Genomic DNA, 23,866 nt, shown 5'->3' with positions numbered 1-23,866 from the left:
GCAACTAGCGAATACCGAGTCAACGTATCCACCTTTCTTATTAAGGTGTCTTGCTGAAAACAACCCTACGGCGAAGTACATTGAATCTCTCCGTCGTTTGACCCAAGTTGGTCCATCACAAGAAGATTTGGATATGCTAGGTGAGTCAGCGTTACATTCCATTGACGGGCACTACGCTTACTCCATGTTACTCATCTGCTGCGGAGCTCTAGAAGATGGCCTACAGTTAACGACCGCGTTTTTAGACAAGGTTGAAAACATGGAAGTAGCTGCCATGATCGCCAACCAAGTGGAGCGCCAAATCAGGGACATGGGCATAACAGGATATCGTTTGTTCAGAGGCTATTACCATTTCAAGGAAGCCCCTGAGTGATGGTTCCTCCATACCACTGCCATCGACGTGTACGAGCATTGCTTCGCGTATACTTATGCAACACGGATCCATGAAATGTGTTAAAGGTTAGTGGTTTCTACAAACAAATTTGTGGTTGGTCTTTAATGTACCTTCACAACTCCTACTTATATCTTCCTATGTTTTCATGGCTTTTGTATTGTAGCAGATCTTATGTTTTCGGCTGTTTCCTTAATTTGTGGTTGCCTTTTATGTTTTTTTCGACCACATATGTTATCATATCCGCTGTCGTTTGTAACATAATGTTGTATACAATTGTACCTTTGTTTGTATCTTTATTTCGGATGTTGTATGAAAGGTTTGTTATATAACCGAAAGACACCTCTAATAAGTAACGAACTAGTGTTTACGATACCCATACAAACAGCCAATAGTTATAACACGTCCGAGGACAACATACTAGCGACTACCATATACAGAACATTGACAACGACATCATCAAAATAACCGCTTGCAGCCGAAAATCAGCATACCAAAAACGACAATGCCGAGTATGACCTTTTTAGTGCTGGCTTTGGCTTCAGACACCGCATGTTCAATCTTCGCTTAAACCTCCTTTTCCACCTTACTTCCTATATTATCAAAGACGAGTTTCTCGAAGGCCTCCCTCTCAGATCTGACCTCTTTTAGCTGGTCCTCCAGTTGACAATTCTTTTGAACCAATGAATCGATCTCGTTAAGCATTGCTTCATCAACCCACTTAAAAGTGTGATCATCGTTCTGCAGCTGGTTAAGATACCAAATTGTCATAGAGTTAATTTTGTATGCCTCATGTTTAGCAATAACTTACCCGATTTGAAGCAGCGTATCCACAGCAGAAGTATCGCCGATATGGATTGGAATCAGATTTGGAAATGACAGTCACAATTCCTTCCCCACACCAACATATCTTCGGCACTCTGACGACGCGACCTCTTATCCATCCTCTTCTTCTCAACAACCACCGTTTCATCGTTTTCATACCATTGCTTTTCATCAACACAACCCTCAATTATATCATGCAGCAGGTTGTCAAGCAACTTGTTTCCACCTACTCCATCGGTCCATCCCCATACACTGCATTCTCCCCTGCCAAATTGGATATATTTCCTCTTTCCGTCTTATAGATAAATGATGAACTTGCACCTGCAAAGCCAGTGAAAACGACTTTTAAATCAGGAAAATTATTAACTACCACAAACTTTTTTAATACATTCACGTTCCTACACACACCTTCTTATGTAATTGTTTCTCTCTCGCTAGAAACTCAGCTACTGAAATCCTTGGACGGCCACCACTCCAGCTAAGCAGGGGGACTTCCCCTTCATCATCACCAACTTCTCTTTTTTTACCATGTTTTTTCCCCAGGTTAACCAAACTATCCAAAGCCCATATCATTAACACATGCACACATCCATGGATTGCATAACCATTGTTCTCAAAAGAAACCACTTTTATAGACTGAATTAGCTCCCTAAACCCTATCCGCCCCCACAGAAATCGTTCAAATGCTTTTCCATCCACAACTCTTTTTGCATATTCCAAAGGAATCCTACTAGACCTCGAGATTCCCAAAATACCAACATGCAACACAAATAACAATCCAATCATCTTTCTCTTCTCTGGAACCCAAGTCCTGCAAACCTTCAGCGCTTCATCCAACTCATACCAGTTTGGCGCTCCATCGACCTTTAGCTCTTCCCAAAATGCTCTGTGATCAACCAATACGTTATCCCCCTCATCTATTGTTTCACAATTCAGGCCTGTAATGTCTTCATATTCATATAGGGAAAACCTAATTAGACTCCTTCTATCAATGCCCACATCTCATATCGCCGGTCTATAGCCAATTGTCGTGTTAATATGTGATGCACAAGCTTCGCCCACCAAACATAATCACTATCTGCTAGCTTCAAGATGACTCCTACTTGAGAATTATCACGAATGTCATTGTACACCTTCTCCCCAATGCACTCCTTCATAAAAACAAAACTGCTCAATATGCAGTTATGATGCATGCTCCTTCTCTGAAAGGGAGATTTTCCTTCCTTATATAGTCTTGGTGGGTTCCTCTTCTCCTCATTACTTGATCCCATTCCTGGAAAAGTCAAACTGTCATTCACCTATGGCCACACATATAAAACACAGTTTTGTATATACTCCTAATCCTTTTGTGACAAAAACTCTACCATCAACTACATTATATACTCATCAAGTCTACCAAACAATCCTATCCCCGCCATATTCAAATATTATATTAAATTTCTTCTACCCACCTTTCTTATATGGGACTCTTCTTATATTTCTACTTGACTCAAAAAATCAAACGCCCGGATTACTTCTTCCGTATCACAACTCATTATAACAGGTTACGGCCACATAACGGTTTCATCATTTACTTTGAGGTTACTTTTTTACATACTTACCATTCAACCCAACAATATCTTCTTCACACAACTAATAAACAATCTCAACCCGACAGATCAAAGACACTATTAACGTACCTTATCGAAATCACTGTTTCTTCTCCCCAACACAGATTCGCAACCGTAAAATTATATCCGCCCAGATCTGAATCCCTCGCCTCTAATTTCCCTCCAACTATACGCCTTCCTAGCCAGCTTAATTCTACCTGTTGGCGCTGTTGATTAGCAATTATCGCCTCCTCCCTGTTCTCGTCGCCGTCTCCGCCCCTCGATTACAGTCCTACAAATAACAAAGATCGTTACTTCACAAACTCTCCATTTCCAGAAACCACATTCACAACTACTTACCCAACCAGTAGACAACCGCCTCCAAAACTTGCTCAACTGCCGTCAATCACTTTCCCCCCATAAAATCGACACTCTCTATACACAAACAAGAGATCGACTTTTTAGTTTCTTTTTCTTTCTTGGATTTTCTTCCTTTTTTTTACCATTATTATTTTTTCTTCCTTCGGTTAATATTTCTTAATGGCATGTTTAGTAATTTTAATTAATACAAAATGCTCCAACGTCTTTTTTACTTAAAATGTGTGCTATTATAGTAACCCAAAACTCTAAACTGCTGTTTTGAGTCATTAAGTCACTTTTATCACCTGTTTTAGTACTTCTCTCATACATTAATCGAAATCAATACTCAACAAAACACTCAAAGCTTTCACTGCATATCGAAAAGATTTTAACTGCTTTCACCAAAATGGCCAGTCATTTGGTTTCACAATCCTTGCTAAAATCGTTAGTGCTGATGTAATGTTGAAGATGATTGTTGTTAAAAGGTAAACAATTCATATTGCATAGATATCAGATTCCTTTATCGGTTATTCACAATTGAAATCATTGATTATTGATGATTTTTCTTATTTTCAGGTTTTAGGCTACAACCTGAATGTCAAGAGCAAGCTGGACTATTGGTGTTACTCAAAACGTTTTCTAATTTTCACATTCATTGTTTAGAACAGTATAAGCATTTAAAATGGGTTTTGGAGCTTTGTGTTGTTTGCTGTTTTTTTTAATCTTTTATTCTTGGATTTTAATACTGTAACTATCCTTTCACATATTAATTTTGAATAGATTATATAACATATACGATTGACACCACCTTCTTCTAATTTTTATCTCCATTTGGGTGATTAGCTTTTAATCGTTTTACTGATACAATTGATTCTATAAAGTATTTGATCAAGTTCTCATCTTTTTGTTTCTTTCCTTCCTTGAAAAGTCGTAAATGTTAAGATGTCTGGAGTAAATAATCCTATATAAAGAAAACTTCACTATATTCAAACAAATACATGATTAAGACTGAACCTCAAAAATGAAAAGCTTAAAATTATATAGAGCTGCTATTGTTCTTACTATATAAACTTCTAGATGAAGGATATATAAATTAATCGCATTTTCATAAGAACATTAGAGAAACACATAACAACAAATCTATAAATATGGTAACTAAAATAACCTTATTGACGATGGTAATACTGATTGAAGGACCTTTTCTTCTTTCTAACGAGTTGTCAATAAGACCTTATTGGAAATGAAGCCTTGGGAATTATATAGAGCACAAATAGTGATCTTATTATACCCGGGATTGAAGTCGCAACAAGTGCAGATAAATTTACAATGGACTTCTTTAGTTTTGGCCATCAATGCTTGGGGTTAAATTAAATTAATCAAATTTATATTATTAATACAAAATTTCAATATCATAGATCTTCTCATCATTTTTAATAAAAAAGTAAATTTAATTAAAAATTACTAATTTTATATAATTTACATCTACATAAATTGTATCTACATTAAAACAGTATGATACATTCTATACTTGAATTTTGTTTTGCCCATAAGTGTGTCTAAACCATTAAAGAATATTATAATCCACGGATTAAGCATAGAAAATTTTCTATTTGTAAAAAAATTATTATATGTTAAGAAATATGAGTATTTCTAAAATATGTTTAGATTTTTAATTATTAAAAGCTTAGAAATATGAGTTTTGTTGTTTTATATATGGTTTGATAATTCACGAGTTTTACAGAAATCTAGCTTGTCACTAATTCGGTTTACATGTGATCCGAGTTCGCATCATGTCGATCTAAAGCGATTTATATTTCAAACATTCACAAATTTGATGAATGCAAACTAAAGATACGTGCGAGTCTAAATCTCTTACCTATTTTTTTATCTGTTGGACTAAAATATATAATCTTAAATCCTACTATATTAATTGGGAAGTACAAATATAAAACTTACCTTAAAATGTGGAAAAAATTACATTCAATTGCCATTAGAAAAACTTAATTAAGATTAAATAATTAATTAAATAAATAATTCTAATTCAAAAAACGAAAATAGGAGAAACATTAAATAAAATAAATTGTAGAAAATAAAATAAAAAATCTGTTAGAATCAAAACTAATTTGTACTTTAAAAAAACTAACAGATAAGATTTTTTTACATGTTAGTTATATCTTTTTACTTACTTCACAATTATAGCAAAGATTTCACAAAGGTTTAAATAATTTTATTCATTACATACAAATGTTTTATTGACATGTTTTCAATAAACATTTTTAAAATACAAAAATTATAATATAAGCAACAAATATTTAATCACAAACCATTATAAGTAACATAATAACAAAATAAATTATTATAAATTTTCATTAAAAAAAGTTCAATCCGTGGTTTTCTGCGGGATAGTACCTAGTGTGTATTAAAACCAAAGTTATAAGATAGCAGAACAGAACATGACATACATGGGACACGACGGGTTCTCTTACCCAAAATAGCCATACCACATTTTTCTTACTATTATTTCATATGTAGTGATCTTCTTACTTATAACAATTGCAAATCCGATCATTTCTTTTGTCTAAACAACATTACAAATAAGGGAAAATTGATTTAAAAGGACATTTTTGCTTCAATTTGTCCCACTATGCTTTTTTTTTTGGAGTTTGGTAGAATAGGTTTTAGAATACAGAAAAACTCAGTTATACCCTTAATACAGAAAAAACCAAAATTTCCTTATCAAACTTTTTCTATATTTCTTCTTTTGTATATTTCCTATATTTAATCAAAACAATACTTCCTTTTTTTAATAATCCATTTCCTTATACTTTTTTTACTGATTTTTGTATTACTTTTTTTTACTACTCACCTACCTAAAAAAAAAAAATCTCGACATTATCGATCAATACCCACCGGCGAGTATCTCTCTCTCTCAAACGATATCGACTCCGGTAGCTTAGCTTCTCCCACCGGCGAGGATCGACGCCTCCGGCAGCTTCTCCCACCGGCGACGACTCCGGTAGCTTCTCTCTCTCTCTCCCTCTCTCTCTCTCTCTCTCTCTCTCTTTCTCTCTCTCTTTCTCTCGACACAATTGAGGTTTTCCCCAAATCTATTTCAAAAATTTTCCCCAAAATTTTGATTGAACCCAATCGATTTCTCTCTCTCTCTCTCTCTCTCAATCGATGCATGCAATTATTTGTTTGGATTGTTGTGGTTGTGTTTTTTTTCCCCAAATGTGATTTTTTCCCCAAATGTGATAATGTATCGGTTGAAATTTGTTTCAATATAGTCAATATAGTTTCTATATGTGTTTGATTGTTGTGGGACAAATTTTTTTCCCCAAATTTGATAATGTATCGATTGAAATTTGTGTTTTTTCTTATAGTTAGTATAACTAATCAATTGAAATCATCTGTTTTTCTTTTGTTGTCTGTTGATTTTTCAATGTTACCACGTTCTTTTGAGTTAGTTGAGCTATAAATTTTGAGATGGTTGGATTTTTTCTTGTGGTATTGAATTGATTTATGGATAAAGTTTGGATTTTTATAGTTTGGATACATTTTATTGGTTTGAGCTCACTCGTTCAAAATCTAATCTTTTTTTTTCATCTGTCGCTTTGAATTCTGAGGTTGAAGTTTAATGACTCTTGTATATGTTTTATAGAGAGGAGACACACGGTTTGAAGGTCGTGAGCTTTTGAGGTTCACCCGAGAACAACTGCTTCAACTTAGAGAGGTAATTACTTACTTTTCATGCGTAGTTTTAGTCAAGTTGCTTTTTTGGTTTCTATGTTTTACTCAGATTATGTGGTATGCCCTGAATTAATTGTCTAATACTAGTTAGCATCCTTGAGGTCCAACATGATTCCTTACGTAGGTCAATGGTTATATACCCTTGAACTTAGTCATTCACCAATTATGTTGTGCAGGCGATCCAAGTCTCTTATGAAATCCTGAAGCTTAGTCAGGAGATTGCATCTGATCTTTTTGGCGAAGAGCAGAGCTGGAGCCATTGAGAAAGTAAGGTGAGTGGTTTCCTCTTCCCCGTGTTCCCTCTTGTTTCATTTTATTGTCTACATTTTATAGCTAATTGATTGAAATTTATGTCTTTTCTTATGTTAGTATAGCTAATCGATTGAAATTTGTGTTTTTTCTTACAATTAGTATTGCTAATCAATTGATTGTGTTTTTCCTTATAGTTAGTATAGCTAATCGATCATGTTTTTGTGTTTTTTGTTACAGTTAGTATAGCTAATCGATCATGTTCATCATACTAATGAATATCATTTTCTTAATTTTTTTTGTGTAGCTATGGAAACAGAATTTCCTAAACGCCTGTTTAGAGATGGATTTGAGCCACAAGTGAAGAAGATTAACAATTCCTGTCGAATTTCTATCTTGGGCAAAGTCAAACAAGCATTACCTAAAGAGTATGAGAAGGTGAAGAATGATCCAGTCTTTTCACATGTCTTTGCACTCTACGAGAATGTTTTAGGGTATTCAGGATGTTTGATACACAGCATGATGTCTAGGCAATTGGTTACAAAGAAAAAAAGAGAGATATGGTTTGTGTTTGGAGGGAAGCCACTCAGATTTTCAATGCAAGAGTTTCATGCTGTGACTGGGCTCAAATGCACTGCGGATTCTAGTTGTAATTTAGAGAATTGGAAAGATGATGGTGGGTTTTGGAGCAAATTGATGAAGAGAAAAGGTCTGACTATTAGCATTAAGAGCTTGGTTGATGTTCACTTACCTGTAATTCACAAATGGAATGAGGTAGATAGGATCCGATTGGTGTATCTTCTTGTGATAGCTGGGTTGGTTATGGCTAAGGATGAGAAAAAGTATATTCCACTCAAATACATCCAGATGGTAATGGATCTTGATAAGGTGAGGACTTATCCTTGGGGTCTTAAAGCTTTTAAAAGTCTTGCTAAGTCTATCATAGAAAAAAGAGAAAATTTGAAGAAGATCAATAGCTATGCATTAGATGGTTTCTCATATGCATTTCAAATATGGGTGATGGAGGCAATTCCAGACATTGGAAAATTGTTGGGAGAAAAGATTATCACTGAGTTTAGAGAAGCTCCTCGATGTTCTAACTGGAAAGACGCAGCCAAAGTATCATATGATGATATCATCCAACTAGAAAGTACATTTGGACCGAAGGTACTTTCTTTGCCAACCCAACTCTTATCACATGTTTTTTTTTGTTAATAGTTGATGTCATTGTTTAATCTTTAACTTCTACCTGTTTTTTTTTTCTTTTTTTTAGGACAGAGTTTACGCTCCTGTGAACATCAGTATTAAGCATTGGATATCTGTGTGCATTAATTTTGCCCTAAGAACTGTTGAAGTATTTGATTGTTCTGGTATGACCCACAGAAGTCATGTGGATCCATTTGCAATCCTCATCCCTCGACTTGTGAAGGAAGTTCAGACCAAAAGCTATGGTAAATATCTTCATTTGTCTCCATATTCTATTATTTTTGCTTCAGTGCCACAAAATCTTAATAAGTCATGTTGTGATTGCGGAGTGTATGCACTTAAATACATAGAGTGTCATATGCATAATCTGGATTTGAGTTTGATAAACGATGACAACATTAAAGAAGCTCGTACGAAGATTGCAGTTGACTTGTGGGAAGCAGCATCTGATCATGTGTTCATTGAGCGAATGAAGAAGTATGAGCCTCCACCTTCATCGCCTCATATTGTAGAATTATGATCCTTAGTTAAATTTTTAATTGTGCTACGATTATTATTGTAATTCACGTCTTCGTACGAGCATTATCATTTCTTTATTTATTTGGTTCTTATTGGCATTATCATTTATTTATTTATTATCACATCTTGTTCTTATTTATTTGGTTCTTATTAGCATTATCATCTTGTTTTTCAACACCATCGAGGCACACACAAATATTTCAAACACGTCTTCTATAACTTGGGGTGGCATGCTTCTAAAATTCACACAATCCAATAACATTGACCATAAACATATGAAAAAAACATAAGAAATCCAATAACGTGTATTTGAAACATAAGCAATTGAAGATTAAAAAACATAAGAAATCCAATAACATTATAAACCTCCATGTAAGCTAAAACCTATAAACCTCCATAAGACTACATTATAAATTCTGGAAGATTTGGGATGTCATGCTTCTAAACCTCCATGTAAGCTAACACTTAGCCAGCCTGAGATGAAAAAAAAAATATATTCATTGTTAAATTAAAGAAACTAAAACATGTATTTGAAATGATGTGTAAAAGTTGCTGAACAAACCTATTATTAGATTGTGTTTTCACATGTCGATCTATTGTGGCCTTCTTTACCACAACGGCCACACTTACGCCTCTTCGCTCCTTGTGACGATCTTATCTTGTCTTCCACTGATTCATATCTTCTTTTTCTTCTTCTACCAGCTCCTCTTCTTGTCTCAGGTGGTACAATTTTTACATCACCAACAGTTTCGGGAACACACCATTCATCTTTAGGAACACCTATAGGATTAATGTTTTCCTCGTACAATGATCTCCATGCAGCAGTAGTGAACACATCATCAGTGTATGGGTACAGACTTTTCCCAATACTAAAACATGCTTTTATGGCATGTCTACAAGGAAGCTTTCCTGTGTCGAACTTTCCACATGAACAAGTCCTCTTCTCCAAATCAACAATAAAATCTACTCCTTTACCTTTAATCTGTAATATGAATTGAGAAATAGGATAAGCTTTAAACTTTTCACCCTTCTCTATTCTTCTAGAAATCTTCTGCTCCACGTCAATGGTTAAAGGGTCGTTCTGCTGCTCACTTTGTGCCCTACGCTCATAAAACCAGCGGGTTAACATTTCTCAAATGCTATCTAACAAAGGAATGATTGGATACTCTCTCGGTGATCTCAAAGCTGAATTTATTGATTCAGCAGGGTTGTTGGTGTTTATGTCATATCTATATCCAAGAAAATGACATCTAGCCCATTTTTTCACATCAGCCTCCTGTAGATAACCTCCAATCGCCGGACTGATATTGCAAATTTCTGCAAAATGTTTATCAAACTCAGCAACTCTATAAGTTTTTGACGCTTTTGCAAGACGACCAGCCACACCTCTTCCTTTATAATTTGTAACCACATTACCTATCAAGTGGTGGATGCAAATACCATGTTTAGCCAACGGGTAGATTTTTCCAATCATTTTACCAATAGATATATGTCGATCTGACACAAAAGCTAAATCTTTGTCATCCGCAATAACAACCTTAAGCTGCATTAAAAACCACTCCCATGAAGCATCATTCTCAGAATCAGCAATCCCAAATGCAATTGGATACAAATTAGAGTTACCATCTACGGCTGTAGCAACTAGTAGAACTCCTTTGTACTTGTTCTTTAAAAACGTTCCATCAACTACAATGACCTTCCGAATTTTCTTGTAGAACCCCCTTATTGATTGACCAAATGAAATGAATAGATACTTGAATCTACCATCACAATCAATATCATAATTTGTATACGTACCAGGATTCGCCTCTTTTAGCATGTGCAAGTAGTTAGGTATCTTAGCAAAACTTTTCTCTGGGATTCCTCTTACTTCGTTAATTGCATACTCACGAGATTCCCAAGCTTGGGAATAAGTTAGCTCACATCCATTCTCAGTACGCATAATATTAATGATGTCATTGGGTTTAGGTCCCTCCTTGACACCTTCATAATTATGTTTGATGAGATTCCCGATTGTTCTTGCTGAAGGTGTTCTACCAAATTTCGTTTTCCTTGAAGGAGCACAAGTATGGCTACCCACATACTTGTTGATTTTCCAACATGTAGACCCTTCGAAGCACTCAGCACGAACACGCCATTTGCAAATATTATCAATACAGCGTATACACCAAAATCTTCTACCAGATTTAGTAACTCTGTAATCGAAGTTATACTTCATCGCAAAAATTTCTAAACTTGCATGTAAAGCTTCCTTGCTTTTGAAATATTGTCCCTTCTTTACCATAGAATCAACCATCATAGATCTAGCACCAAATTCAGCGTCCTTAGAAGTTATGAAGTTAGAATCATTCGGTTTTGCTTTACTCACAAATTTTGGCAGCTTTTCACGCAGAAGAACGTCAACGCCTCCCTCACTTAAATCGCTTGGTTCCTTATTCAGATCAATATTGCTTCTATCATTCACCGTGGCTTTAAACGTCACACACAACCGTATGTTATTCTTCATTCTCCAATAAGCAACAAAATTTTTCACTTGGCGATCATTCATCATAACAACCGGAGGAGAATCAACACTGAGATTAAAGGGTAAATAACTAAATTCCACATCAACCATATTTTGTTGTATTTCATAGTCTTCCAAAACCATCATCTTTAGCTCTTCAAGAGTTGAATTGGCTTGAAAAGTAAGAAGTCTCCCACGTTTTTCTTCATCAACAATAAATCTCCATTCATTTTGGCCGATACATCTCCATACACCACATGTTACATAGATTTGCAACATACTGCAAAATGAACTCTTGAATGAAATTTAGGTTGGAAAATGTTGAAAAACCTTGAACAAAATCGATTAAAAATGGGGTTTAATGTTTTCAGAACACCTTTTCTAAACATGTTAGAACGTAATCTTAAGAATATATTTGATTAGCATAATTTCGGGATTACGTAAATATTTTGTTTCCTTAAATTTCGGATTCAGTTTCCTTGTCTAACATAGTGTAGAATATAATTTCTAAATTATGAAGAACATAGAGGAAAGTGTAGAATTAGTGTTCTAATTTTCGCAGGACACATGATAAAATGTAGATTTCATATTCTGACTTCAGTAGAATATGTATAAAATGAAGAAAACAAATTCTAAAATTTGTAGAATATAGAGTTATGTGTAGAATATATATTCTAATTTCTGTAGAAGACATACAAAATCCGACTTTTAAAAGTTTTAGAAGATATATTTATTCTAAAGTTTTCAGAACAAGTAGAATGCAAAGAATTTGTAATCTACATTTTTTAGAACATGTACAGTATGTAGAATTTATAATCTAATATCTTCAGAATATATACAATTAGTAGAACATGTATTCTAAATGTTGCAGAATATTTTTTTTTCAATGTTAAAACATCAAATTTTCATCAAAAACACCTTATGGCAACCTCTTTCTTATTTGTAGAATTTGTTTTTAGGTGATTGAAATTTTAAAATTGCTTAAAAGTTAGTTTCATTTTTTTAAAGGGTAATTTGGCATAGTGGCAAATTAGCGTAGAAGGCATAATGGGACAAATTGAAACAAAAATGTCCTTTTAAATCAATTTTCCCTAAAAATAAATTAAATACTGAACTGGTCACAAATTCTGGTTTTAAATCTAATAACATCTCCAAAATGTCTACGAAAATAAACATGCACTTATGTATTGAAAACATAATAACAATTTTAGCTTTTGAAATCAATTTCGCACGTACATGCGGCGGGTCCGAATCTAGTTCAAATTTTAAAAGGTGAAGATGATTATGATGATGAGATCAATCTGTTCGGATCTTCATGTTTTTCTCATAGACAAATTCTTGATTTTGAAAAATAACCCTCAATAGTTTGAACAATCTTTCTTCTTCCTTCTTCCCAAAAGTAAGTGCTTTCTCACGGGAAAAGAAACATAAACTTTGTACGGTCGTATCTGTATTCTTTGTCCGCATTAGTTAATTTGCATCACTTTTTTTCCCATCGTTTCCCTTTTTGTGACCCTTTTTGGGATCTCTCAGAAATTTTTAGGTTATGATGAAGCGGCGATGAGTATCTTCGTCGTAGTCAAAGACAGAGATACATGGAAATTAGATCGGAGAGTGGTACTCTGATGCGGAGTGAGTATAAGCCTCCGAGTCATCATCAATCAGTTCCCAAAGCTCGATTTCAAGTTTGCTTTTTTAGAGTCTGTTCTTGCATTCTGGTTTGGACTTGCTTGATTCAGCTCTTTTGGCATTCCCAAATCTTCACTGGTTTATCCAATCAGATTTCTAGGTTCTCTCTCCCTGTCGACCCAGTTCGACTATCGCCTCCTCCACCAAGTTAGTATTTTTTGTGTTCTTCAATCGATTTGTGTATTTGGGTTTTGGTTTGGTGCTTGAGAGATTAAGGAAAGTTTGAATTTTTTTTTGTAGGGAACTACACAAGTAATGGAATTTTACTAGTATCCTGTAATGGTGGTTTGAATCAAATGCGTGCAGCGGTTCGTGTAACTTTCTCTTCATTACATTGCTCTCTCATTTGCCGAAATAGAAGTTTAGTTTCTTGATGCTTGTATTCTCTCTTTTTCAGATTTGTGATATGGTGACTGTTGCTAAGCTATTGAATTTGACTCTTGTTGTTCCTGAGCTTGATAAAAAATCTTTCTGGGCTGATCCAAGGTACATGTTCTTCGTTTGGTCTTTTGAGGGAATAGTATATGCAGTAAGATTTGTGTAGCTGAAGCGACCCTAGGTTTCTTCCTTTTGCAGTGATTTTGAGGACATCTTTGATATCAAGCATTTCATTGATTCATTAAGAGATGAAGTTAGGATCGTAAGGAGACTTCCGAAACGTTATAGTAAGAAGTATGGATACAAAATATTCGAAATGCCTCCTGTGAGTTGGTCCAGCGACTTATATTACTTGCAACAGGTTTATTTGCAAGTTTCTTTTGCTTCCATAAGATGAATCTGAAATGCCTATGATCTACATCTTGATTGTTCGGTTTTTTTTTTTTGTGTTAGGTACTGCCGCGGTTCAGTAAACGTAAAGTTATACACTTTGTTAGGAGTGATACACGATTGGCGAACAATGGTCTTTCTCTTGATCTTCAAAGGCTGAGATGCCGAGTTAATTTCCAAGGACTGAAGTTCACTCCGCGGATTGAGGCTTTGGGATCAAAGCTGGTTCGGATTCTTCAACAAAGAGGGTCTTTTGTGGCTTTGCATCTGAGATATGAGATGGACATGTTGGCTTTCTCTGGTTGCACTCATGGCTGCACTGCAGAAGAAGCTGAAGAACTCAAAAAGATGAGGTAAAACTGTTATTTAGCATATGATGCTTTCACCTTTTAATAAAATCTTGATTTCTGGTTCTCTTATGTGCGTTCTCTAGGTATGCATATCCATTGTGGAGAGAGAAAGAGATAGTCTCAGAAGAAAGGAGAGTGCAAGGGCTGTGTCCGTTGACACCCGAGGAGGTGGTTTTGGACTTAAAAGCATTGGGGTTTCAAAAGGATACACAAATATACATTGCTGCTGGTGAGATTTATGGTGGTGCAAAGAGATTAGCCCTTCTAAAGGAATCATTTCCACGAATTGTAAGTTTTATCACTCTAAACAATTTGCACTTTCGAAATTGATCAATTTTGGTGATGATGGTGACATGTTTGGTTTTTCAGGTAAAAAAGGAAATGCTATTAGATCCAACAGAATTGCAACAGTTTCAGAACCATTCATCTCAAATGGCAGCTCTAGATTTCGTAGTATCCGTAGCTAGCAACACTTTTATCCCTACCTACTATGGAAACATGGCAAAAGTTGTTGAAGGTCATCGAAGGTAATTCTCTATTGTCAAATATATCCAATTCAAGCTAAATCTAAGCAAAGATTCATGAAAACGAACATTCTTTTTGCAGATATTTCGGGTTTAAGAGAACAATCCTGCTAGACCGGAAGCGACTTGTGGACCTTTTGGACTTGCATAACAGCAAAACGCTTTCTTGGGATGAGTTTGCAGTAGCTGTGAAGGAAGCCCATCAAGGACAAAGGATGGGTGAACCAACACATAGGAAAGTTATCTCTGATAGACCAAAGGAAGAAGATTATTTCTATGCCAATCCTCAAGAATGTATCAACTTAAAATGATATAGATCACTAACCACTAGAGCAGGATATGATTAGTTCTCACCTCTTGAGTTTTCCTTTTCTTTCTTTTTTCTTAGACCTGTTTCGATTTTTGTAAAGTAAGAGATGTAACTAAACAGAAGGTTGGGTCATCTTTGTACCAGAATTGGTATGATATTCAAATCTGGAGTTAAATTGGTTTTCAAGAAGATAATTTGTATTTGCTAGCTAACCAAACCAAGAAACATATCTATCAATTGGCCTGAGATTTTAAGAATCTTACGGTTACTAGTTTGTGTACTCAGAGGCACTGAGATACTCGCCATGCTCCTCAAAGTATTCAATCATACGTTTGAGAAATTGATCACTGCTCACTGTTTCTGTATCGCAGACGATGCAACACTGTCTCCTAGAGCGAGTAACAGCCACATTCATTCGCCTTTGGTCCTTTAAAAATCCAACCTCTTTCTTCGAGTTTGATCGAACCATGGAAATGATGATAGCTTCTTTCTCTCGACCTTGGAAACCATCCACTGTAGAAACCTCCATGTCCTTTAGCTTCTCCTCTTTGCCCCTAAGAATCCTAAGCAGCATAACCTGAGCAGCGTAAGGTGTAATAATTCCAATATCAGAAGGTTGAACTCCACTCTCCATTAATCTCTTGGCATGTGCCATTGCAACCTCTGCTTCGCCTTCATTATAGGTGCTCTCTTCCTCATCTTTCTTCTCCTCCATGTCACACCCAGCGGTATCCACTAATAGTAGAGTCGCCTCTGTTGAAGAAGATTTTGCTACATTCTCCAGGTCAAAAAGCATGTGTGAGGCAACACTCGAATGTGCTGTTATCTTATTATCGTAAAGCTCTTCCGATGACCAATTCATAATAAGCTCATGCATACGATACTGGACAGTAAGCATGGACTTGATCTCATCTCCATAGAGATCTGCCAGCCGTTCAAAGAGTGTTATCCCTAATCCTTTCCTTTCAGCTTCAGCGCTTTGGATTGTCGGAGGGAGTTGGAGATGGTCTCCTGCAAGTATACACCTTGAACCCTTTAGCAGAGCAATCCAGCATGCTACCTCAAGAGCCTGTGCTCCTTCATCAATGATCACCAAGTCAAAAGTTGTATTATCGAGCTTTCGTGTTAATGCACCAGTCAAAGTTGTGAGAATGACATCAGCATTCTTGATCACATCTGATACAGCTAATTGCTGCCTTTTACGCTCTTCCTTACCAAGAGTTCGAAGCTCTTTCTGAATTTCTCTCCTTGTGTTCTTATCTTTCGCTTTCAACAACTTCCCGTTCAACGCCTTCATCTCCTTTCTGATGTCATTCGCTAGACCGCTGTTATCTCCCTTAAGAACCTGAGCATCTAGAGCACTATCCAGCACTTGAGGTAAAAGCCTTGCAGGATGTCCCACCCTCACCAGCTTAACTTTATGAGGAACAAGTCTCTCAGCAATGTTATCAACTGCAATATTCGAAGCTGCACAAGCAAGAATCTTTGAACCGCGTTTGACTTCCTGTAAGATTATCTCCACCACCGTCGTTGTCTTACCAGTACCAGGAGGACCATGAAGTAAAAACACATCCTTTGAAGATAAAGCCTTTGTAATCGCATCTTTCTGTGACTGATCAAGGTTCTTGTTAAAAGGCGTAAAAGACTTAACATCCTTCTTAGACACCGTTGGTTGTCTCTCACCAAACAAGACAGGCACTAAATCAGAAGCAGGTCCTCTTAACACACCTTTGCTAAGCTGAATCAACGTATCTTTCATCCTGCGATACGTCACCTCATTGGCAAGCTTCTCCAACCGAAGAGAAGTGTTTAACCCTTCTTCAGGAATCTCATCAAACACAACGGTGATCGAAGAATCTTTTAACCGATAGACCACTCCTTGAGCAAGAGGAGAAGAACCAAGATCAGACTTGCTCAGTTTCAACACAACAACATCATGGTTACCAAACTTGTGAGCAGGGAGAACATCTCCTTTGTTTGATTGAAACTCAATAAGTGATTTACCCATGAGACCTGTTTGAACATCAACGCATTTCAAATTGAGAATCGTTGTTCCTTTCTTCTGAGCGGTTTCTATATTCCTCGAAGCACCAGAGGTTAACGACATCGAGATCTCAGCTTCTTTCTCCATATCTATAAGTGGAGCCATTGTTGACACAAATACATCAAGAGACATCGCAGATCCTTGCTTCTTCGCCATTTTATCACGCGAATCACAGAAATTTTCCAGATCCTAAGTTACGAAACAGATGAATAAAAAAATTCAGAGAATCACAGAGACGAAACCAAATTAACACAAATCTATACAGAGCCGGAGAGAAAAATTGAGGCCGTAAATGAATGGTTTTTACCTACAAGAAGAGTGATGATTATGTCTTCTCCGTTGAGTTCTTCTCGGAAATTGAAGATGAAGAACAAAAACCCTAGAAATCACAGATGGGGGGAAGACGAAGTGAGTGAGAATGGTTGTGGAGAGCGTTCAACTCAAGATTCAAGAAGATGGGAAAGAGCACGCATGTCTTCTATAACAACAACACTCAAGCACTGCTTTTATAATGGGCTTAGAATTTATAACGTATGTTGGGCTTTAACGTTTCGTTTAAGGCCCATATAAAAATGTACGCAGCCAATAATCAGCTATTTTAAAAATAATAAAAGATAAATATTTAACCATTTGTCTATGCATGATTGCATTCTATGAACAAATATCACATCTTCCTAAATTACTTTTTAATAATATTTAACCAATCTTTTTTAGAAAAATTAATAAAATATTGTAATTTTTCTTGAATTAATTAATTGGAAAAAAATATCTTTGTTAAATTAATTACTTTTTATCACATTTTTAACGATACCCGTATTGTTAAAAATGTTTTTCTAACTTTTGGGATCGGACAAAAGTTTGTTTATTAATATGATTTAGAAGACTTTTGTTGCCAGCCAACAAATTTTTTTCTTACTCATTATTGAAAGCACTTCTTCTCTGTTGATATAAAAACAAATAGTATTTGTACGGATTAACATTTTCTTTTTACGTGACGATTTTGAGCTTGACCTTGACTCGTCCACAATGGGTAATGTTTGTATTAAAATATTAAGACGACTTTGTTACAATGGTAATGGTAAACGGCTTACGTATATTGATAGATTCAAAAATATCAAAGAATTTTCAGTATTTTTCTATCGTTATTTATGGAAAGTGGAAACTAGTCTAACTAATATAAATATAATATGCACAATTATATAAGCGACACATAACATTGATGGTTAAGATATATATCGATATCCTATACAGAGCAATGACTTGGTTAATTAACGTATACATGTAACTCAAATTGAGACATTTTAGCGATTGTGTCGTCGAATTAATATTAAAAACGTTATTCAGAAAATATACACTATATATAAATTCTGAAAGACGGTTGAACACAAAAATATATACAATACTGAAAGACATTTAACTTTGATATAATAGATTATAGACTAACCTATAAATCGATGTATATTTTTAAAATTGCTATCAATTGTATAAATAACAGAAAATAATAACTATACATAGAACTTGTAGGAAAGATCACAATGTATGCATGGGAAAGCTTTAAGATCGTCATTGGATCAGAATGGTAATTGATATAAATACACATGAATGGTAGTGTTTAATTAATTTGTGTAATCGATTGAAACCTCCATTAATCATGTCGTAGACAATTTAATACTAGTAAAATTTGGTAGAACTGCATTATTTATGTTTGTCAAATGTCAAGCAACTAGAGATATTGAAACCTCGATTAATTATATCGTGGATCATTTAATTCCACATGGTCGATCGGTAATTCTTTGCTACTCGCAATTTGTATTGACTATTGCATCACTCGAGCGACAATTTTTATAAGTGGCTCAATGTCTTGTGAAACAATCTCTTTTTTTTTTTTTAAAACTACACTTGTCATATACTATTGTCTTTATGTAACAACAAGAGACAAATATTATTTTTGCTCCACAAAACTATCGACTGGGTCGTATCTTCCAACAAACAATATAACTATCTTTTTTTTTTCTTTTTTTTTTGAACAACTAAACTATAACTATCATGTATAGTTGTATACAATTGATCATAATTAAGTCATAACACTTGAATTGCTTTCTTATTCAGTTGTATATATAAACTTCTTCGGTCTTTCTTTCAGACACAACAACAAAGAAAGATTTCAAAACAACAAATCTAGAAAGATTAAGATGAAGTTCGGTAAAGAATTGTCGTCACAAATGGTACCAGAGTGGCAACAAGCTTATATAAGCTACGATTATCTCAAAACCCTTCTCAAAGAAATCATCAAACTCAAACAGCAAACCAACCCTCCTCCTCCTCCACATCATGCGGTCTCCGGTGAAGGACTTAGTCGGAAAATGACTCTATACCGAGCATTTAGCGGTCTTGTCCAAACACCGGGAAAGAAAAGACAAAGCTCCGGCCAATCCAACTATGCTTCAGAAACTGACATCGAGGAAGGTACTCTTAAGCTTCTGACTCAAAGCTAAGTAGTAATGAGATAATTGGTCTACATACATCTTTTTCATGTATTATACTCCCTCCGTTTCATAATATAAGATGTTTTTAGAAAAGTTTTTTGTTTCATAATATATGATGTTTTTAAATTTCTATGTAACTTTTAGATTAGTTTAATATTTTATCTTATGCAGTCTTGTTTATGATTGGTTAAATTTTTTTAAAATAGTTATTTCTTAATCTGCATGCTTTATTCAAAACATCTTATATTTTGAAACGGATGGAGTATATTGTATTATTGTTTAACTTTTCGATGTGGGACTCCTAACAGGTAAGGCTCCGATACTTGTTAACAAAGCGAGTCATGGACTAGAGACAACGTTTCTAATGACGGCAGAGGAAGGAGGAGAGTATGAATTGGTTTTTTTCCGGCGACTTGACGATGAGTTCAATAGAATTGAGAAGTTCTATAAAGAGAAAGTGGAAGAAGTATTGAAGGATGCAATTATGCTTAATAAGCAAATGGATGCTCTTATTGCGTTTAGGGTTAAGGTTGAGAATCCTGTTGGTTGGGGATGGGAGGAACGGACGGTAGAGATGTCTCGTTTGGCCTCTGATGTTGCGACTTCGACTGCAGCCATCGCTGCTTCTACACCCGCCAGAACTCGAACCAGTAAGATACTCAAATGCTGTTAATTTTAGAGTAATTTTATCAGTTTTTTTTTCAACACGCAGGGTTGTTCAAAGAAAAAAAATCAAATTTTTTTCAACATGCAGTAAATTTTGCCAAATTGGGGTAAATAAAATAAAAATAATTGGGTTATTATGAAATAATAAAACTGGATTAAATCAACTTAAGAGTAAAGATAAAAAGTTAAAATATTAAACTATATATTTAGTTTGTAAGTTGTAACTATTTGTGCGTAATTATATCTAATATATATATATATATATATATTGCAACTTTACGTTTAGGAAAATCTGTAAAATTTTAATTGTGTTTGAAAATTTTTACAGAAAATAATGAGGAACTGAGGAATGCCAAGTGTATTTTGAAATGAATTCATACGCATTAATCAGAGATTAAGGACCACTTTAATATTTGTTTTTGTCAATGAATCTACTACTAATAATTAGAAATGTAGTTCGTATCAAACTCAACTAATTGGCTCTAAAACAAATCGAACTATTTTATATCATTAACTTTTTAGTTTTTACACTATTTCCATTTTCAACGCATTTTCAGTTAATAATTTCAACTTGTTAGTATTAATTCTTTTCGGCAGCTATATACTACTTTTTAAATTTTTTTTCAATAATTTTTTTTTTACTTAATTTTATATAAAAAGTTTTTTTTTTTGTCAAACATAAAAAGTATATATTTTAAATCAGTTAATCACCATTTTCTAATGTTTTCTGTAGTAATCTTGTTTGAACACTCTCAACGATAAAATATTTAAATCCAATTTAATTAGCTTTTGATCGTAAACCGAATCACCCAATTTGAAATTTGATAATTTAAATATATACCTCGCGTTTGGTTACAGTGAAGCCTCGAGCTCAAGCTCAAGCTCACATGGAGGCAATTCAAGAAGGAAGCTTCAACAGAGACGACGAAAATGAAGATCACGGCTCCGTGGACGTGAAAACAAGCAGCTTGAACAAGGTGAGAGGTGCGAGGCCAGCACCAATCGAGGTTCTAGATCACATCAAGATCAACAACACTAAAGCAACGCCTCGTTCCACCATCAAAGGCGTTCTCCATTCCTCAAGCCAAAACGAGATCATATTCAACAGACAGAATCTGAACGAAGTCGAAGAGAAGCTCAAATTCGCCTTCGTCGAGTTTTACCAGAAGCTTCGTCTCCTCAAAAGCTACAGTTTTCTGAATGTTTTGGCCTTCTCGAAGATATTAAAGAAGTATGATAAGGTAAAAGATTGGTTTAAGACTTTGAGATTTTGATTTTTGGGGTTTAAAGTATGACTGAAAGGTGCTCTGAAACAGATAACTTCAAGGAACGCTTCAACGTCTTACATGAAAATGGTTGATAATTCATATCTCGGAAGCTCTGATGAGGTGAGCAGCTTGACTAAGTTTAGTAACTCCATTTTGATTCCTCTGTTTTCGATTCTTGTATTGATCATCTTCTCTTATATTCGTAGCTTGTGAAACTCATACAACGTGTTGAAGCTACATTCATAAAGCATTTTGCAAATGGTAATAGGAGAAAAGGAATGAACTTCTTACGACCTCAAATGAAAAGAGAGAGACACCGAGTTACATTTTCCACTGGTACATTCATAAAGCTCTGTTTTTGTGTGTTTTCAATGTTTCTCTTGTCAGTTTTTTTTTTTTTTTTTTTTTTTTTTTTTTGGGCTTACGAGGAATTTGGTTTCAGGTTTCTCTGCTGGATGTGTGTTTTCTCTTATTGTGGCTCTTGTCACTATCATACGAACCCGGAAAGCCTCTTCCAATGAAGCCTATGAAGACTACATGAATACTTTGTTCCCTCTTTATAGGTAAAACTTACTTTGACTCTTCTCCTACAAATTTCATTTTCAGGTTAAAAATTTGTTGTTTATATGCATTTTTTACTTCTCTGTTGTGCCTACAGCTTGTTCGGGTTCATCGTGCTTCACATAACTATGTATGCTATTGATATATACTATTGGAAGCGTTATCGAGTAAATTATGCCTTTATATTTGGCTACAAGCAAGGAACTGAACTTGGTTACAGACAAGTTCTGTTTCTTGGATTCACCATTGGAACGTTTGCGTTGCTTTGTATTCTTGGAAATCTTGATATGCAAGTAAACTCCAAAACCAAAAATTACAAAGAATTAACGGAACTTCTTCCTCTTTTCCTTCTTGTTGTAAGTCCGTAAATCCAAATATTTAGTTCTTTTAATAGAATCTCAGCTATATGAAGATCCTAACTCTATATGATGTTTCTTTTAGGCTTTGTTTGTAGTTTTGATCTTGCCATTCCATTTTCTGTACCGCTCGAGTCGGTTCTTCTTCCTTACATGTCTGTTTCACTGCCTTGCTGCTCCTCTTTACAAGGTAAAATACATAAATCTAACGGCTTATCAATGTTGATAATCATATATGGTTACTAATGCTTTCTCAATGCAGGTAACGTTACCTGATTACTTTTTAGGAGATCAGTTAACTAGTCAAGTACAAGCTCTTCGAAGCATCAACTTCTACATATGCTACTACGGTTGGGGAGACTTCACAAAAAGAAAAAGCACCTGCGAAGACTCAAACATCTACAACTATTCCTTATACATTGTTGCAGTAATTCCATATCTTTCCCGCCTCCTTCAGGTACAAAAAAGTTTCTTCAAAAGACACAACATATCCAGAGCAATTCAATGATATTATATCTGCTGTTCAATTGGTGCAGTGCATGCGACGAATGGTTGAGGAAAGAAGCCTTGATCAAGGATACAACGGAGTCAAGTACTTGTTGACAATAATAGCTGTTTGTCTAAGAACAGCTTATAGTTTTGAAGAAAAAAACTGGAAGGATCCTATAGCGAAGAATATATTGAAGAATCCTACATTACATTTCAAACTCAGAGTGTTAGCTGGTGCTTCCTCAGTTCTCGCTGCTGTTTTTTGTACATACTGGGACTTTGTTCATGATTGGGGACTTCTGAACAAAACATCTAGAAACCGATGGCTTCGGGATAAACTTCTCATCCCACAGAAAAAAGTATACTTCATCGCAATGGTAAGTGCATATAAAACATCTTAGATTATATAATCTCCAAAGCATAGAGAAAAAAAAAAAAACTGAATTCTTGAAAACTAAACTGCAGATCTTGAACGTTGTGTTGAGATTCGCGTGGTTGCAAACGGTACTGAATTTCGAATTTAAGTTCATGCATAAGCAGACGACGCTTGCGGTTATGGCTTCTCTTGAGATTATTCGACGTGGGATGTGGAATTTCTTCAGGTCTACTTACTATACACATTGTTACTTTGGTTTCTTCTTCACCTTTTCTTTCTATGATGGTTTTTTTGAAAGTTTAATTTTTATTTAAAACAGGGTAGAAAATGAGCATTTGAATAATGTGGGGAAGTTCCGAGCGTTCAAGTCAGTTCCACTACCGTTCAACTACGATGAAGACGATGAAAAAGAGGACTAAATGCTTACAGAAGCCAAAACTTTCTTATACATAGTCAACATAAAATTGAAGTTTGTATCAAACTATACAAAACCAACGAAAAATGTGAACACTTTTGCTAACAAAACAATGCAGTTTATCATACCGATTTTAATTATGGTAAGTAGGCCTTTTGTGGTATATTTCAAT

At 35.0% G+C, this 23,866-nt stretch overlaps 4 protein-coding genes and 2 pseudogenes across 10 annotated transcripts; 3 read left to right on the top strand and 3 right to left on the bottom strand.

The window, feature by feature from the left end:
- Nucleotides 1-1,120: 1,120 nt before the first annotated feature.
- LOC104779650 (uncharacterized) lies at nt 1,121-3,032 on the bottom strand (annotated as a pseudogene). Its single transcript, XR_015596457.1, has 3 exons — nt 2,896-3,032; nt 1,625-2,489; nt 1,121-1,537 (listed from the first exon to the last, which is right to left on the bottom strand). The product of XR_015596457.1 is annotated as an uncharacterized LOC104779650 (transcript).
- Nucleotides 3,033-7,089: 4,057 nt separating this feature from the next.
- Nucleotides 7,090-9,026, top strand: LOC104701606 (uncharacterized). The gene is made up of 3 exons (XM_087509791.1): nt 7,090-7,187; nt 7,472-8,331; nt 8,438-9,026. Exons 2-3 carry the CDS (start codon nt 7,474-7,476, stop codon nt 8,888-8,890), a joined length of 1,311 nt encoding a protein of 436 aa, XP_087365917.1. The 5' UTR covers nt 7,090-7,187; nt 7,472-7,473; the 3' UTR covers nt 8,891-9,026.
- Nucleotides 9,027-9,457: 431 nt separating this feature from the next.
- On the bottom strand, nt 9,458-11,737 carry LOC104704775 (uncharacterized; annotated as a pseudogene).
- Nucleotides 11,738-12,562: 825 nt separating this feature from the next.
- LOC104779648 (rhamnogalacturonan I rhamnosyltransferase 4) lies at nt 12,563-15,222 on the top strand. 2 transcript variants are annotated; one of them, XM_019244490.2, is made up of 9 exons: nt 12,563-12,791; nt 12,926-13,228; nt 13,322-13,389; nt 13,479-13,567; nt 13,658-13,820; nt 13,913-14,202; nt 14,283-14,487; nt 14,569-14,726; nt 14,806-15,222. In XM_019244490.2, the coding sequence occupies exons 2-9, from the start codon at nt 12,988-12,990 to the stop codon at nt 15,032-15,034; spliced, it is 1,443 nt and encodes a 480-aa protein (XP_019100035.1). In that variant the 5' UTR covers nt 12,563-12,791; nt 12,926-12,987; the 3' UTR covers nt 15,035-15,222. The 2 variants fall into 2 exon arrangements, with proteins under 2 accessions (XP_019100035.1, XP_087365916.1); XM_087509790.1 differs by lacking the exon at nt 12,563-12,791 and having other exon boundaries at nt 12,852-13,228; nt 13,641-13,820.
- On the bottom strand, nt 14,602-17,572 carry LOC104779649 (uncharacterized). 5 transcript variants are annotated; one of them, XR_766519.3, is made up of 4 exons: nt 17,385-17,572; nt 15,297-17,266; nt 15,049-15,113; nt 14,602-14,969 (listed from the first exon to the last, which is right to left on the bottom strand). XR_766519.3 is itself a non-coding variant. In XM_010504032.3 (4 exons), the coding sequence occupies exon 2, from the start codon at nt 17,231-17,233 to the stop codon at nt 15,302-15,304; it is 1,932 nt and encodes a 643-aa protein (XP_010502334.2). In that variant the 5' UTR covers nt 17,234-17,266; nt 17,385-17,556; the 3' UTR covers nt 14,602-14,969; nt 15,078-15,113; nt 15,297-15,301. The 5 variants fall into 5 exon arrangements, 3 of the variants coding, with proteins under 3 accessions (XP_010502334.2, XP_019100034.2, XP_010502333.2); XR_015596456.1 differs by having other exon boundaries at nt 17,389-17,527; XM_010504032.3 differs by having other exon boundaries at nt 15,078-15,113; nt 17,385-17,556.
- A 1,595-nt stretch (nt 17,573-19,167) lies between these two features.
- On the top strand, nt 19,168-23,840 carry LOC104779647 (phosphate transporter PHO1 homolog 2-like). Its single transcript, XM_087509048.1, has 12 exons — nt 19,168-19,543; nt 19,872-20,213; nt 21,088-21,470; nt 21,546-21,617; nt 21,704-21,833; nt 21,940-22,060; nt 22,156-22,414; nt 22,500-22,604; nt 22,677-22,871; nt 22,951-23,280; nt 23,369-23,505; nt 23,599-23,840. The coding sequence occupies exons 1-12, from the start codon at nt 19,270-19,272 to the stop codon at nt 23,696-23,698; spliced, it is 2,448 nt and encodes an 815-aa protein (XP_087365174.1). The 5' UTR covers nt 19,168-19,269; the 3' UTR covers nt 23,699-23,840.
- Nucleotides 23,841-23,866: the final 26 nt, after the last annotated feature.

This window comes from Camelina sativa, chromosome 4 (assembly GCF_030686135.1).
Source record: "Camelina sativa cultivar CO46 ecotype springtype chromosome 4, ASM3068613v1".
Lineage (NCBI taxonomy): Eukaryota > Viridiplantae > Streptophyta > Magnoliopsida > Brassicales > Brassicaceae > Camelina > Camelina sativa.
Note: the sequence above shows the minus strand (reverse complement) of the source record. Positions and strands in the feature narration are given on the sequence as shown.